The 17,424-nt window shown below is 41.5% G+C and overlaps 1 protein-coding gene across 3 annotated transcripts in view; it reads left to right on the forward strand.

Annotated features, from left to right (window-relative positions):
* The first annotated feature begins 14,475 nt into the window (after positions 1-14,475).
* Positions 14,476-17,424, forward strand: part of LY75 (lymphocyte antigen 75) — a 135,945-nt gene continuing 132,996 nt past the window's right edge. For 2 of the 3 annotated variants that reach the window (XM_058694554.1, XM_058694546.1), the window contains exon 1: positions 14,476-14,662. In XM_058694554.1, the coding sequence (XP_058550537.1) occupies positions 14,569-14,662 (94 nt within the window). In that variant the 5' untranslated portion in view covers positions 14,476-14,568. The remainder of the gene's footprint in view (positions 14,663-17,424) is intronic. The other variant, XM_058694564.1, reaches the window with a different exon arrangement.

The raw sequence follows: 17,424 nt of genomic DNA on the forward strand, positions 1-17,424 counted from the left end.
GTTTTGATGGTGACAAATATGACAAAAATAAGTTTTCATATGCCAAAAAACCATAATAATAAAATAAAACGCATTTTTTAAAAGACAAAAAAAGAAAATATGCATCTTCTGCTAAGTAAAACTTTAAGAAATTAAGTTCTACTAATAGTTATTACATGAGTTAAAATATTACACGTAATAATCCATAAGTAAATATACATATATGGGAATCATTCAAAAAATTACTGATTGAATACACAATTTAAAAGGTTTGGGAACTGGGGCTCCTGGGTGGCTCAGTTGGTTAAGCATCTGACTCTTGATTTCAGTTCAGGTCATGGTCTCAGGGTTTGTGAGTTCGAGTCCTGTATCAGACTCTGAGCTCACAGCATGGACCTGCTTGGGACTCTCTCTCTCTCTCTCTCTCTCTCTCTCTCTCTGCCCCTCCTACACTCCTTCTCTCTCTCTCTCTCAAAATAAATAAACTTTAAAAAAAAAAGGTTTGGAAACCACTGACTTAAACCATCTCCCTGTAAGTAATATTTTCTCATTGTTTCCCTCCTCTACTTTTTCTTCTTGACTGTCTTCATGCCTCCTCTCTCTCCTCTTGCCCTGTACTCCTCCTTCCATGTTAGTATTCCCTACAGTTGTTCATTGTTAAGCCATTCCTCTAATTTTATCTACTCCCTGTACACTGAAGACTCTCAAACCTCTGGTTCCAACATAGATCCGTCCCGAGTTCCAGACTTAAAGGATCAGTAAATTTCTCCAAGTCCATACCATGGATCTCAAATCCATCAAATCTAAAAAGATATTTGTCTACTCCTTAAATCTGCCCCCTCCTCCTGTCTTCCTTATCACAGCACGTGGCAACATCTTTTTCCAGTCACCCACTTCAGAAGCCTGGAATTTATTCTTTCAACTCCCACTTCCAAATAGCTCAAGAATATGTCACCTGCTCTCTTTCTCCACGGTTACTACTCTAATTTAGGCTCTGGCTGCAACAGAAAATATGCTGCATTAAAAGTCAATAGCTCCATCTACAATGTAAAATTAAAATGAAAAAATAATTTGCATCACTAGTTTATCATGCTAGAGTTACTGAGATCATCAAAATTGTCCAAAACAAAGACATCTGCTGTCGGAGGGTATGCGCCAGGACTCAACACAGTATTGTTTTAAGCCAATAATTATCTGGGATGTGGAATTGATTTTTTTTATCCCATAATTTGGTGTCTAGTGACTTAAGTATCTAGCTGTTAGAGAAAATCCCATTACCATTTGGCAAACAATTTCAGACTGGATTGATTAGCCATGAAATGAATGCAAGTGATATGCACAGCTTAAATATGCACTTAATAGTTTAAATATGAGATGACATTGACAGCTTTCCAAATACTACTGATTCTATTAGAGCAATTCACTAACATATATCAATATAATCCTTACATACTACCATTTCTATCCCATTTTTTTCTTTATACCTTTAGAATTTCCTATTTTTACATTGACTATATTCATAAATTCTTCACTCTGACACCTTTCAGGGGCAAGGAGCTGCAGCAAACACAAGTTAAGTTACAAGGACCATCGCAGCTTTATCGCTGACTTTATTCTCTGTAAATGCAAACATTTACAATTTAAGTGGAGCCAAGTTTGGTTGGAAAGTACAAAACCCTATACAACAGTATACAGTTTGAAGAGAAATGCAAAGAATCGCAATTGTACATGGAACGACAGGCATTAAGTGAGAAGTTTCTTTAGAGTAATTGGGAGGGTCTAACTGTACCACAAATAACAATTATATCTCTAACCCGTTCAATAGCAGCTTATTATATTCTGTCTCCCTGTATGAGCTGCCTTATCTCTTATCTCCTTTGTCCCCATCATTATTGTCCTAGTTAACACTCTCCTGTCTCTTGCCTAGACTTTCCTAACAGCTTGTCCAGTCTCACCAACTTGGCATTTGTCCACAGCTGCCAGAGTCATCTTACCATCTTTTCAAAATGTAAACCATTTCATATTCTGCTAAGCCACCTAAAGATTTGAGGCAAGAGCTCATCCTTGATCTAATCAGCTATGATCAGAGTTACAGGGTCATATGAACAGAGGATCATAACCTGTGCTTACCCTTTAACAGGGGCTTTGGCCATGAGCCATGGCAGCCTCTGTGAGTGTGAGAAGTAGAAGCAAAGCCAGAGATCTCTCCTGAGAGTACACTCATATTCATTTGGGTAATGCCTGCTAGGCATAAATATGGCAAGGTGATAACAAGTGAAGGCAACAGTAGCAAACTGTGTACGTCAAATCAAAGAACTCAAAGTGCTCTATACACCCAATGTGGAAATGATGATGTGTCATTTGCAATCATAAAGCAATATCTTAAAATATGTAAAGACATAAGAAACAAACTTGGGAGTACAGTATCAATAGGGAAAATAAACCCACAGATACACATGCAAACACACACACATACACACACACACCAAAGGCCCCAGAAATCAACTCTTTCCACTAAGAGCAATGTGAGGTTGAACCACATTTAAGAACCTTATGAGTATTTCCTTAGTTTTCTATTAACTCACAAGGGAAGTCTGAACGCCCATGAGGCAAAAACTGATTACAGCTATTTACAAGGTAGGAAAGATACACCTTTATTTATGGTTGTATTGTTTTTAATTTTTGAATTGTTAGGTATCTATCTCTCATCTTGTAAATTGCATACAGCAACTTGTTAGATAATTTACAGACTATATTATTTTACTGTAAGAATAATAAAACACTAAAACATCCCTTAGACTCAATAACTACTTGACTCACACAGATGTCACAATATAACAGTAACACTACAAAACAGCCATACAATGAATGAAATCACAGAACATATAAGGCACCTTCAAAGGAACTGGAAATAGAAATAGCCATAAACATTCTACCCAAACTTTTTTGTGGTAACCTTGCAAAACACAGGGGTCCACACTCTATCCACAAAAGGGGTGGGGGGAAGCCTCAGTGTCCTTTATTAAACAAATGAAGGTTTTAAGTTTTATTCTTGAATTGTCATCCATTGTTGCCTGACAGGATTCTTTTCTTTGCCTTAAAAGGAATTGTACCAGAGAGTAGGGAATACAAACCATTAAGACTTGGTACCTGCTGGGGGGGGGGGGGGGGGAAGGGGGAGGTGATGGCATGAACATAATTACAATACAAAGGAAAACCTACCAAGCACTCTCATTCAAAGTGAGGGATTGGGGTTGGCTTCAAGGAAGAAACTGTTTGAACTATACTTCAGAGAACAATACAATTTCCAAAAGAAGAGGCAGGGAATAAATAGGAAGCTCCAAGGACTTTTTGTTGTGATTGCCATTTTTCACTACTACAGGTTAAAGTAACCCCTGCAAGTCTTAGCATCTTTCTCTTTCAGAGCTTCCTACTGAACTGTCTTTAAGAAGAGAAGCAAAGGGGGATGCCTGGGCGGCTCAGTCAGTTGAGCCTCCGACTTCAGCTCAGGTCATGATCTCACGGTCTGTGAGTTCAAGCCCTGCATCAGGCTCTGTGCTGACAGCTTAGAGCCTGGAGCCTGCTTCAGATTCTGTGTCTACCTCTCTCTCTGACCCTCCCCCACTCAGGCTCTATCTCTCTCTGTCTCAGAAACAAATGAACATTAAAAAAAAAATTTTAAAAAAAACAAAAAGAAGAGAAGCAAAGGGGAGCCTGGGAGGCTCAGTCTGGTTAAGTGTCTGACTTTGTCTCAGGTCATGATCTCACAGTTCATGGGTTTGAGCCCCGTGTCAGGCTCTGTGCTGACTCTCAGAACCTGGAGCCTGTTTCGGATTCTGTGTCTGCCCCTCTTCTGCTCATTCTCTGTCTCTCAAAAATAAATAAATGTTTTTTAAAAAAGTTGTGTTTTTTTTTTTTATAAAAAAAAGAAGAGAAGCAGAAAGCCCAATTGGATCTTTTTCTTATGCAGTAAATTGGCAAAACAACCTTGGAAAATAGTATACCATTATCTGTTAATATTTGATGCAGGGGTGCCTAGGTGGTTCAGGTAGTTGAGTGTCTGACCTTCGTTTGGGTCATGATCTCACAGTTCATGAGTTCAAGTCCCATATTGGGCTCTGTGCTGACAGCTCGGGGCCTGGAGCCTGCTTCAGATTCTGTGTCTCCCTCTCTCTCTGCCCCTTCCCTGCTGGCCACTCTGTCTTTCTCTCTCTCTCAAAAATAAATAATAAACATTAAATTTTTTTTTAATTTGATGTATGCATTCTCTGTGACCAAGCAATTCTAATTCTTAGAGTATACTCAAATGCATGCATTTGTACGTCAGAATATTTGTTCAGTGATCAAAGTGCCTTATTTGTATTTGTCAAAAACTGTAAACATGATCAAATGGATAAATTGTGGTGTGCGGTGTGCTCATACAATAAGATATATATAGCAACGAAAATGAAAAAACACAGGCATGCACAACAATGTGAATAAATCTTAAAAGTATAACATCGAGCCAAAGAACTCGATGCAAAAGAATACACAGATCATGAATCCATCTGTATGTCGTTCAAAAACAGGCAACACTAAGGGGTCTACTTGTCAGAGGTCCAACTGTACGTAAAGCAAGGACATTATAACCATAAAAGTGCAAACAGTGGCTGTGTTTAGAGAGGACGAAGGGATGTGTGATAAAAAAGGGACACAGTCGGGGCTTTTGGAGTACTGGAAATGTTATATATTTTCTGCTTAGGAGGTGGTTACATAGATATTCACTTTGAAAATTTTTTACTACACATTTATGCTTTATAAGCTTTTTTCATATACATTGTAGTTCAAAATAAAAAATATATATATAAGATATCTCTACTATCAACAATATGACAGTATTCCTGGGGGACAAAAACATACATATGTGGAAAAATTATTGAAACAATACACAACATATGACCAAACACCAAAGATAAAAGGTACTACTATAGGAGGTGAAAGAGGATAGGCTTTGAAGAGTTAAAATCTGCACGGAAGAGAAAAGTCAGTCATGGTTGGAGGAACAACATGAACAATACTCCATATTCAAATTTTTATTTGGACCCGTACATTAACTAATGGACGATAAGGTCAAATAGGTAATGTTGGGAATGACTTGGATCAGATTATTGAGACCCCTCCACATGATAACATGCCTACATGTGTTAATGAAAACATTAAATATCAATAGCTGCTATCTATTGGTTGCTCATTTTGTGCTAGGGAATTTAAGGCTTACAGTAATCTTAAGACTAAGTGTTGTTATTTATTCTTTTTTCAGTGAGAAAGCTGAGGCTCAAATTAAGTGTCTTGCCTAAGAACCCAGCTAGCAAGAGGTGGGGTAAGGACTCAAACCCACATGTCTGATTTCCAAAACCCCTGATGGAAATAAGGGCCAACCTATCAGGAAGAGTACTCCTAGTACCCAGTTGTGGTCTCCACAATTTCCTACTAAAAAGAAGCAAACATCTTTAGAGAAGTGGCTGATTCCAGGTCTGGAACAGAAAATGTACATGTGGAGACTGAAACATCTTGTCATTCCAGATCACAAGGAAACTGTGAAGACTTCTATGGTCATGTCTCCCCTGGCCAAAGTGGAGCATCAATATATATAATAAATGAAAGGGACTGAAAAGCACCAAATATTAATAAACCATAATTAAAAATTAAAATCTCATTGGTCACCTTCAGAGGATGTTATGAACCACCTCCTTATACTTTCAAAACTGATCAATAAAGGAAGAATCAAGTTTCTTACATGATCTGTAGTTCTGGGTAACCAACTAGTTGATAAGGAAAAGTTTCTCTTTAAAGAAGCAACCAACTAATAAATGAAGAAAAAAATGATAGAATTAGAATATCTTTATTTTCTAATGCTTAGTGATCCCAGGAATGATCAGCAATGGCTGATAACATCACTAAACAATGAGAAAAAAATATCACATTATGGGCCTCCAGACAGAAAAGCACAGCACATATGAAATAGTACCATCAAGAATAAATTGAATCTGAGTCTCATAAAGCCTACTATTAATTTATAAGAGCTACAAGGGATAATGGAACCTGTGAACACAATAGTGATGCAATAATCAAAATTCAAACTGAGAAATTCTACAAACAAGCCAGTTTTTTCTCACACAATTACAAGGGGAAAAAGAACGAAAAGACAGGGTGCCTGGAGATTAAAAGATACTTAAGAGAAATCTCAACCTGTGTCAATGTAAAAACCGTATTTAGATTCTGACTCAAACACATGGTAAAAATAAAAGAAAACAAAATTTATAAGATAACTGGGGAAATGTGAACACCGATTGGATGTTTAAGAGTATTAAGAAATTATTGTCAGTGTTTTTAGGTGAGATAATCTGTTGTGGTTATGTCTTTTATAAGATCTTATCTTTTAGAGATGCATATTGACATATTTACAGATGAAATATTTGATGTTCTGATATTTGCTTCAAAATAATCTGAAAGGAGTAGAGAGTGGGTCAAAATAGAGATGACACAAGACTGACCCTGTATTGGTAACTGTTGAAGAAGGTGATGGGACCTATAAATTCATTATACTATGTTCCCTACTACGGGTGCAGTTTTTATATTCTATAATAAAAAAATAAAAACAAAAAATTCAAACATGCTCAGAGTCTCTCTTACTCTGATTCATGGAGAGGGAGAGACTAAAAATACCAAGGAGGGGAAGATTATGGTCAGGAACACAGAAGAATTTATGTTAAGAAAAGGAGGTCTGGGGCACCTGGGTGGCGCAGTCGGTTAAGCGTCCGACTTCAGCCAGGTCACGATCTCGCGGTCCGTGAGTTCGAGCCCCGCGTCGGGCTCTGGGCTGATGGCTCAGAGCCTGGAGGCTGTTTCCGATTCTGTGTCTCCCTCTCTCTCTGCCCCTTCCCCTGTTCATGCTCTGTCTCTCTCTGTCCCAAAAATAAATAAACGTTGAAAAAAAAAAAAAAAAAAGAAAAGGAGGTCTGGGGCACCTGGGTGGCTCAGTCAGTTATGTGTCTGAGTCTTGATTTCGGCTCAGGTCATAATCTCATGGTTTGTGGGATGGAGCCCCATGTGGGGCTCTGTGCTGACAGCATGGAGCCTGCTTGGGATCTTCCCTGTCTCTGTCTCTGTCTCTCTCTCTCTCCCCTCGCCCCTCTCAAAATAAATAAACTTAAGAAAAAAAGGTGGGGGGGGGGGGCGGTGCTCACTTTTCCTCCAAAACTGAGATAAAGGTGAGTAACAGGAAATACAGAGACATGGTAGACTCACATTAGGGAGCCTCATTAGGTTTGCCTACCAGCAAAGAGGCACATTTTGCTCCCTGGAAGAAGTCTACAAGGACATGGAACTGGGTCCTAAAAAGTAAAAGTTTAAACCATCTGCATCATGGGGATATTAGTGAGCTGACAAAAGGTGAACAGATGGTACAGTACTACCTCTCAGTACTAAAAATAGCATCATAGGGGCGCCTGGGTGGCGCAGTCGGTTAAGCGTCCGACTTCAGCCAGGTCACGATCTCGCGGTCCGTGAGTTTGAGCCCCGCGTCAGGCTCTGGGCTGATGGCTCGGAGCCTGGAGCCTGTTTCCGATTCTGTGTCTCCCTCTCTCTGCACCTCCCCTGTTCATGCTCTGTCTCTCTCTGTCCCAAAAATAAATAAAAAACGTTGAAAAAAAAAATTTAAAAATAGCATCATATCTCTCAGTACCTAAAATTTTTTTAGGATTCTCACCATTACACTTCAAAAATGTTTCTAAAAGTCAATCAGCCATCATTCTTAGCTTAACTAAGGTAGATATCTTAACCTTACCCTTAACTAACAAGTTAGGTGGTCCTGAGTTATGAGTCAGCTTTGATGGAGACTTACATCACACTCTGACTTTCAAAGCTGGAAAACTTGACATTCACTACCTTCTGCTAAAGTCAGGAAAATAATTGTTCTAAAGTGTAAACCTGACCAGTTTCCCCGAGGAGCAAGGACTCCTGGGCTTTGATTATTTATCATTTGAACTATTGTTTTCTTGGAACAGATTTTGGCAACGGATTTAGTTATTCTGAGGAAAGAATTTCCAATTACATAAGTAAAAAGCAAACACATCACCCTAATTTTTGCCTCTTTGACAAAACATAGTGAATGAACGCCAATATAAAAACCAAATCCTTCATCACATTTCCCACATCCATAAAGTCATCTGTACCATTAAAATTATTTCCTTATTTTCCAAAGAATGCACCATTGACAAAAATGATTCCTAGAGAATTCCCACCATGCTTGAGGTGTTACACTCCTGCTCAGAACACATTACCGATCTTTGCAACCACCAACTACACAAGTCTTACCAACACCAGCATCGTCTTAACCTATGACCCACTTTTTCATCATCACCTAGCACCTGAATTTCGCCACAACCACCCCCGCCTTCTATCAGAGGCAGGTAGCCAGCCCTAAGGTGTTCTCACTGATGTTTTGGGAGTCTTCCCATGAATCTCAAGGGTGCACATTGAACCTCACTTATGCTTTTTATATCCACAAAGGTCACTGAAACCTCTGAGCTCCAGTTTCCTCATCCAAAATGTGAGAGGGAAGATGATGGACTCCAAACTTCTCTGTGAACTCATAATTCCATAGTTTCTTGGTGTCTGTGAATGAAGCTAAGCTGAGTAAGTGAATGAGTCAGCCAGTCTGGCTCCTTTCCAGTCCCATATGTCAATGTTCTGTAGACATACTGATAGAACATTTCCTTATCTGAGAATTCTACAGTTTAAAGCCTGGTGGGGGGAGTGCCTGGGTGCCTCAGTAGTTTAAGCATACAACTCTTGATTTCAGCTCACAGCATGATCTCATGGTTCGTGGGATGGAGTCCTGTTGTCAGGCTCTGTGCTGACAGGGTGGAGCCTGCTTGGGATTCTCTCTCTCCCTCTCTCTCTCTGCCCCTCCCCTGCTCACACTCATGCATGATCTCTCTCTCTCTCTCTCTCTCTCTCTCTCAAAATAAATAAATAAACCTAAAAAGGAAGTCTGTGGGGTAAATTCAGTTTATTTTAACAAGAGGAGTTGTTTAATTTTGTTTTTTGTTTTTTAAGTGGATGAATTACAACCTTATATTGGTCCTTTGAGATCTATGTCCATGATTATATAGACCTCACGAGTTTAGTTATAACCAGAAATAAATGCAGATCTTTATTATCACAGTGTCATGGGAATTGTTTAAAATTTATTCTTAGACCAAGCCCTCACTTGGGCCTCCTGAGTCCTCCTTACTACACCGGGGACCATCTGTGGGCATTATCAAAACTGCAGTTTAAATGCATCCCACACTGGCTTTCTTTATGTCGCAACTCCTCATGCAGTTGAATATGCTCCATTTGTAGGTTTTTTTTGTTCACATCTCACTCTGTTTTGAATGTTGTCTCAGGTACAGTTCTTTCACATGCGTAATCAGTATCATCCAGGCCCAGTAAGGAGAACAAAATCCATAGAAGAAAAAATCAATAGAAATAGAAATAGAAGAATAGAAATAGAAGAAAAAAAATCAATAGAAGAAATTTAATATAGGGAAATAACTAGTTACAGAGATGTTGAAAGACCTAAAAATAAGTGCCAATGAGGCTACCCAGAAAGTAGCAATTACAAGAAGCTACTACTACCCCTGGGACCTGAGGAGCAGAGAAGGACAGTGTTATCTGAATAAGAGCCCAGGCCACCCTGTGGGAGCTAGACCCCTGGAGAAAGAACCACTCAACCATGCTGGAATCACAGCACAGTTGCCTGGTAGGAATTGGACCACAAAGAATGGGGCTTCCAGACAGGAACTGAAACCACAGAAGAGACATAGCCACTGCTTGGCATGCTCCCAAAGCAGAGAGGAGAGAAAAATCTTGGATTCTCCCCCACCCAAACTTCCATGTCCTACTCCCAGTTACTCCCATTGGCTGAACCTAACCAGAAGGCAAAGGGAGCCTGAGAATGCAGACTAGGCCCTGGAGATTCAAAGCAGGGGAGTGCAGGGAATGGATCTAAGAGAAAACAGGCAAATAAACAGGCTATACACGAATTGGAAAAGGAAATACAAATAACCAATAAACACAGGAAAATATGTTCAACTGCATTAGTAATCAGAAAAATGCAACTTTAACCCACCCATAACTTTAACCCACCAAAAATGTTAATATGCCAAGTGGTGAAGATGTTCAGCAGCAGGAATGCAAACCTGGGAGTGCAAACTGGAAAGCATACAGGCATTGTCTAATAATGTTGATGCTGAACATACCCTGTGTTCCAGGAATGCCACTTCTAAGAATGCACTCTCAGGAAAACCTAGCCATGTGCACCAGGAGACATGTACAACAATGTTCACAGAAGCATCGCTAAGTGCAGCAAATTACCCAGCTGGAACTTACTCCAATGTCCACCAGCAAGAGAATGGATAAAGTATGTTTTATTCTTATAATGGAATATTGCATAAAATGAATAAATTATAGCTACACACATCAATACAGATGAATATCACAGGCATAATCTTTTTTATTTATTTTGAGGGGGGGGGGCAAACAGGGGGAGGGGGAGGGGGAAGAGAAGAGAGAGAATCCCAAGCAGGCTCCACTTGATCTCACAAACCATGAGATCATGACCTTAGCCAAAATCAAGACTTGGTTGCCTAAATGACTGAGGCACCCAGGTGCCCCTATCACAGGCATAATTTTGAGCAAAAAAGATAAGTGCCCAAAAAACCTTGAACTGAATCTACTTACATAAAATCCTAAAACATGCACAGTTATATAGTCTGTTTAAGGCATGAACTATATATAAGGAAGCTGTAAAGAAAGGAATGAGAAACGACTCCAAAGAGGTGTTACCTCTGTCTGAGAATAAGGCGGACATGATCAGTAGGAAGCCCACAATCCTAGCTACTCTTTTTCAGGTATGATGCATTTTATAATTAAAAACTTCACTTTGGAGATACCAAAAGCTCACGTTCCCACTTCCTAATTGTAACTAAGAATAAAATAATATTAATACTCTCATATATTCATGCAAGTTCTATAGTTAGATTTCCATCTTGGTATCCTCATTTATGGCTATTGACCTTGCCCTAGTTATCAATCTTGTCTATGTTGTCTCAGTTTCCACATTTGTAAAATAAGGATAATAATAGTTCCTTCATAGAATGACTATCAAATAAAAGAGCACATTGGAAACTGTCAGCACGATGGCCTGGCACCCAGTGGGTGGCAGATGTCTGTGATTTTGCTCACATCATTGCCTCAGCAATGGAGTATCCTCCCACCACCTCTATCTACTGAATTTTACTTATCGAAGGACATTCAGCTTGGTGCCTGAAGACCCTCACCCACCCACCACAGTTGATTTCTCCCTTTTTTAAATGCCCAGACCTCCTGTTGCCTGCACTAGGCATTTGCCATATATTTACTTATTTATTCATCCAGCAAATTAGGAGATATTTACCAGGTATTTATTTATTCATTCATCCTTTATGAGGCACTTACCATATATTTGTTCAGGCATTCATCCAGCAAATCGTGGGCCAGGTGCCAGGAACAGAGATGTGTCTAAACAGACAGAGTCACCGCCGTCAGGGGTCCTGCAGCCTAGAAAGGGAGACAGACATTCAGCAAGTGAGCAAGTGCATAATTGTTTAATCCAGCTATGCTAAGTGCTATCAAGACAAAGTGTGGGATGTACTCTGAACCAATCACAGAAGAAGTTGACCTAGACTGCAGAGTCAAGAAAGATTTCTTTGAACAAGTGACATTCAAGGTAAGACTTGAAGGATACACTGCTTTCTATTGTCACCATAGACAATAAATAGTTATTTAAGACATATAACCTAGGTGGAGTATCAGTACACATGTAACTGCAGAGCTTAATTTATAACATGTAACTGTAAAACTTAATTTATAAATTAGGTACACTAAGAGATTAATAATAGTAACTAATAAAAAACAATTATAACAATATACTGCAATAAAGTATGTGAATGTGGTTTCTCTTCTTTCTCTCTTTCTTCAAAATATTGTACTATACTCATCGTCCTATTGATAATGTGAGATTGTAAAATGCCTACATATGAGATGAAATGAGCCAAACGATGTAGTGATGTAGATTTAGGTTACTATTGACCTTCTGACCACACATCAGAAAAAGCATCATCCACACTGTGGTTGACTGAGGGTAACTGAAACCACAGAAAGCAAAACCACAGATAAGGGGGGATTACTCAAACAGCAAGAGGCACTACGTGTTAAATATGAAGTGAACAGAATGCATATTATCCAGATGTTTGGAATCCCCAAGGGTTAGGGTCCTTCTTAGAAACATTTTATATAAAATGTGAGATTTGAGCACGGCCTTAACTGGAGGGGTAGAACTAAACCAAGGGAGAAGGAAAAGAAGCATTCTACATTGGAGAAAATATGGATATATGGGCAGAGATAGGAAAAGGCAAGACAGATTCAGACAGGTTGACTGAACCAAGGAATGACATAGGAAGGTAAATAAACATAAAGGGTCAGATCATAGAGGGGCTTGCTTTATCCTAGATGAGTTTTCCTTTTGTATCACAGGCTTCTTTGAGACTCGCAGGAAAGCCCTGGACCTCTTCTGCTCTTTCTCAAAAAAAAAAAAATTTTTTTTAAGTGCATTCATAAAACTGTATATAATTTCAGGCATTCACAATCCTCCTGAACTCCCACTTAGCACTGAAAGGATGTGAGCAGAAGAAAGGTCATATGTTCCAAGCAGTGTTTAAGATTCCTTTGCCTAAGAGGACAATTGTTGGCAGGAAGGTCAACTGAGAAACTACTGCAACATAATGCAAGCAAGAGCTCATATGGCCCTATGCTAAGGTGTGGCTCTAGGAATTCATTTAGTAAGTAAACTTTTTTTTTTTTTTGAGAGCTTACTCTGGATCAGGTCTGTGCTCAGTGTAGGAAGGTAATAATGAGAAGATAAGAGCACAACTGTCAAGTAGCTCCAAGTTGGGCAGGATCAGAAAGGCAAGCAACCACAAATGCAGAGGGAATCAGGGCAGTAGCAGATAGTCTTACTCAGAACTTTGATTGCCCAGTTCTAGAGAATCAAGTCAAAGTCTTTGACATCATATTCAAGGCACTTCACGAAACTTCCACAAGTTACTTCTCTGCTGTCATTTTTCACTTAGGCCTCCACCACAACTACTTTTAACACACACACACACACACACACACACGTGCACCCGGAAGGGCGGTCATACTGCTGTCCTCTGCCCCTGCCTTGCAATTTTCCTGCCATTCTGTTACTATTTTTCCCCAACCAGCTATGCATGGTCAAACTCCTACCGACTACCCAAGACCCAGGTTGAGGGGCTGTCTTCCTTGAAGCTTTGTCCAGTCTCCCCATTCATTCTGCCCTAAGTTAACTGTGTGTGCCTCAGTCTCCCCTAGTACTCAGTAAGCTTGAGCCCACAGGGATGTTTTCTCTTTATCTTATCCTGGGAGGAGCCCCTCCCCATAATAGCAAGTGCTTAATATATTTACTGAACTGAAGGCCCAAGTCTGGGGAGAGACCAGAGTCAAGGTTAGGAGTCATCAGCAAAGCCTTGGCAGATAAAATCAGGAGAGGCAACCTAGATGTTCTTCTCCTCCTGGAAGCATTCACCCTCAGAGGACAGGAATGAAGGTGTTTCTGAGTACACACCACGTGCTTTTATGGGGTTTAAGAATATAGGACATTCACATCCAGGCAACTTAGGTCAGCCTATTTATAATGATTGCAGTTCCCACAGGGAGAGGATAAATATTATTCTCACACTGCTGGTTTGGGGTGCACACTTCCCATTTCCACTGGATTATTATTATTAATTTTTAAGAGAAGAGCTTACTTGCAAAGGTCAGATGGTTATAAGGCCTAAATCGTTGAAAGTATTGATTGTAGGTTCACTCAAATAGCTCTTGCTTTTTCATTCTTTAACAATTGTGGGTGAAACTGCAGAGTGCGATTACCTTGCCTTTGTTTGCACTATCCGAAAACACAAGACGCAACTAAGGACACCTGAATTCCTTGGCTTGATAGCAGCAGCAACACTACGGGTGCAGACTTCCGCCTTTGGGGTATGAGAGGATGTGGGTGCCTCTCTAGCCTAGCCCGCAGTCAAGAGGTCCTCCCAGACAGGTGCGCTAGGCAGAGAACAAAGTCCTAAACGAACCGAACCCACACACCAGGAAGTTGCCAAGTCCCGGCAACTGCCGCGTCTACTCAACTTTACTGAAGAAGAGTGGGGGCCAGGACCCCCAAGCCCGGTAGTCTGAGCGACACTCTGCAGTCTAGCTCCGCGCTCACTTCCCGTCTCCTGGCGGGTCGGTCCTCCAGAAGGTGCGCGTAGGTTCGTCTTCCCGCCAAAGAGTCCACTCACTTGCCCCGCCCCGCCCCGCCTGATTGGCCGAGGGCGGAGGGGGCGGGGCCGGGATTCCCGGGGGCTCTAGGCAAAAGCGCCGGCCCGGCCCGCTGGGCGCAGCGGGAGGGGTGGGTCTCGCGTGCGCCCGAGGACCCGGTTAGACTGCTGGGGCCGGCTCAGGATGAGGACGCGCTGGGCGACCCTTCGCCGCGCGGCGGAGCTCCTCTTGCTACTTCTCAGGTGCTGCGCACTGGCGGAGCCCTCTGGCCGCGCAGGTAACCTTGGGCGGGCCAGGTCGGCGGCGGCTAGGGCCCTCGAAGTTGTCAGGTCTGCCGACTTTCCTCGGTTGGGGTTAGGGCGGCGCCCCGGGTCTCGTCACCTCTGCTTTCCTCGGGGGTCTGGAGCCGAACATGTGAGCCGAAGGGGAATTCTGGGGTAGGAGGAGCTCCCTGGCCCTCGGGCGCCTGGAGGATGGAGGGGGGGCGGGGGGGGGGCGCGGGGGGGGGCAGGGCCTTTCTGGTGCTGAGAGAGAACAGTCCACCTTAGGGAAGGCGCATGACCTTTTCTGTGCCGGTCCCCCGCCCCTTCCTCGTCCTGAAGCCTCCAAAATCTTGCCTCCTTAGAATAAAGGGCTCTTCACCAACCCCCACACCCCATCCAGCGGGTCTCGCCCTCCTTCGCCTCCTGGTCACCTTGGCCACTCAGTGTCTAGAGGAACTTTCTACCCATAGCGCCCAGAATGATTAATGATGCCCCAACTTAGCTGCACGTCCGCCAACGTGCACATCCAAAAGGAAGTTAGGTTAAGCCATGTCTTCTAAAGTGACCATGATCATAACTTATTTATGATGCCCTCCCCTAAAGCCTTGAGCGGCGATCTTTTCCCCTAACTGCCTTATCAGCTCCAAAACACCCCTGCGAGGCTGACGGTCCCACGTTGAAGCGCAGGGGCTTGTCCAGAGACCTTCCTGCCTCTAACTGCGGAAGCAGGACCAGGAATAGACTCCCTTCGCTGATGCTCTGGGTATTGCCAGCCTCGCCATGCCCCCTGGCAGCAATCGGAGTTTGCTTTTACTTTCTTTTTGCCTTGGCAAAAGATGCCCCCGAGGACTTTCTTAGTCGGGCTGCATAGCGAGTGGTCAGTGGGCCGTCACCACCTACCACTTCTGTTCACTTTTCCTGTATGAGGAAGTAAAAGATGGGTAAGAACTTTTTTGAAAACCGTAGGCTGCTTGTGGTTCTTATTTTCCTGTAACAGCTAAACTAAGTTACTGCCAGATTTAGACTTTTTTCAGAGCGTGATGTGAAGAAGCTTCCCAGAGTGTGAGTGACATCACCCTATCTACAACAAGGACCTTTTAGTGAATGCTGATCTGATTCACACTTCTCCATTCTCCTTTGACCCTCCCTGTTGGAAACTGCCAAAAGTCCTTTACTGGCTGTGAGAATTCTTTTCCACCTGCCCACAATCCAGGTAGAAATATTTCACTGCCACAACTAACCACAGTCAAAACACCCTGACCTTTCTGTCACCAAAGACTTGGTTTCCACCTACTTCTGCTTTAGTCTTATCTGTTTTTGTCTCCCCCACAGAACTCAAGATTTCCTTAATTTTTGCAATCTCTGCAATCCCTGGCCTTTCTCATCACCCCAAAGCAAAGAGCATCAGCTTAACTCCATTCTTCCTGCACTAGGTCCTGACAGGTATTTGATTTCCTGAATCCTTCCTCACCCTTAGTAGCTGCTCTGGTCTGTTTACTACACCCTCAGACCAGACTTGTGGTCCCATTAAGGGAAGCACTGGAATTTTGAAACCCTAGCCATTTGAGTAATTTGTTTGGCAGCGTGTCAGCTTCACGATGCTGGTAATGGCATGCAGTCTGTCACATGTGTGCCGTTAGGTTTGTGCAGGAGGCCTGTGTTGCTCAGGTGCTGAAACACCTAATTTCAACACTTAGTAGTTGCTCTGTGCCCTTGGGGAAATCCCAATTGCTTGGTTTACTTTTTGGCTTCCTGGGAGAGCTAATAGCTTGAAGTAAACCAATCCTTCTAGAACTCCTGAGGTTCTCACCAGCCCATAACACCCAATCTGAATGCCATGACTTCCTGACTCCTAGTAGATTGTCATGGACCCAAGGTCACTTCAGGACCTGTTTTTGAACTGACAAACCCAAACTTCTGATTCTTTCCTACTCCACATGTATGATCTGTATACATGGTGGTGACTCCATGAAATGCTTAACATCGTGGGCTCTGGAAGTTCCCCTGAAACTAAAAATACTGCAATCTTCATCCTTCTTGCCTCTATCTCCCTCTCCATTTGTCTGTGATTATAAAATGTTGATGTTCAACTTCTCTTTGGAATGTGCAAACCTCTTTTGTTTAAGTAAGACAATAATGATTAGGCAATAGGAGATAGTTTTCCTTTGATGAATGTGGAATACTAAAAACTCATTTTCAATATATGATGATACTACTTAGCCATTTCCTCTCAGATACCACTAGAATATTTCTATGAAATGAAGCATATAAAAATGCTACTAGGGATGATGAGGCTTATTTTCATTAACCTCTGCCTTTTAGACTTGCCCAAATATTGTATGTGGAAGTAAACATTAAAATTCCATTTAGGATATATTATAAGATAACATGAATAAGATGCAACATAAGGTTGTCAATAAAGAATCTTTTATAAGTTGCTGTGTAATTACCTTTTCAAAGTGTAACATATTTCTGAAATATTTTATTTACCCTTATTTAACACATTTTATAAATAAGGAATTATTTTCACACTTCCTCAGTCCTTCCCACCCTTCAGTCTACCATCCCTATAGGGTCACAAGACTGAGGCAGACTGAACTGCTTCTGTGAAGGGTAAGGAATGATATGGGGAAACATCATGAAAAGACGACTCTCACTACCTTATATATTATGTATGAATGCTTACACATACATTATGTATGAAGGCTAATGGCAAGTTTCCTTAAATCATATCAATAATTAATGTATGTGCTAAGGGAACACTATGGATGTCAAA

This window comes from Neofelis nebulosa, chromosome 2 (assembly GCF_028018385.1).
Source record: "Neofelis nebulosa isolate mNeoNeb1 chromosome 2, mNeoNeb1.pri, whole genome shotgun sequence".
Lineage (NCBI taxonomy): Eukaryota > Metazoa > Chordata > Mammalia > Carnivora > Felidae > Neofelis > Neofelis nebulosa.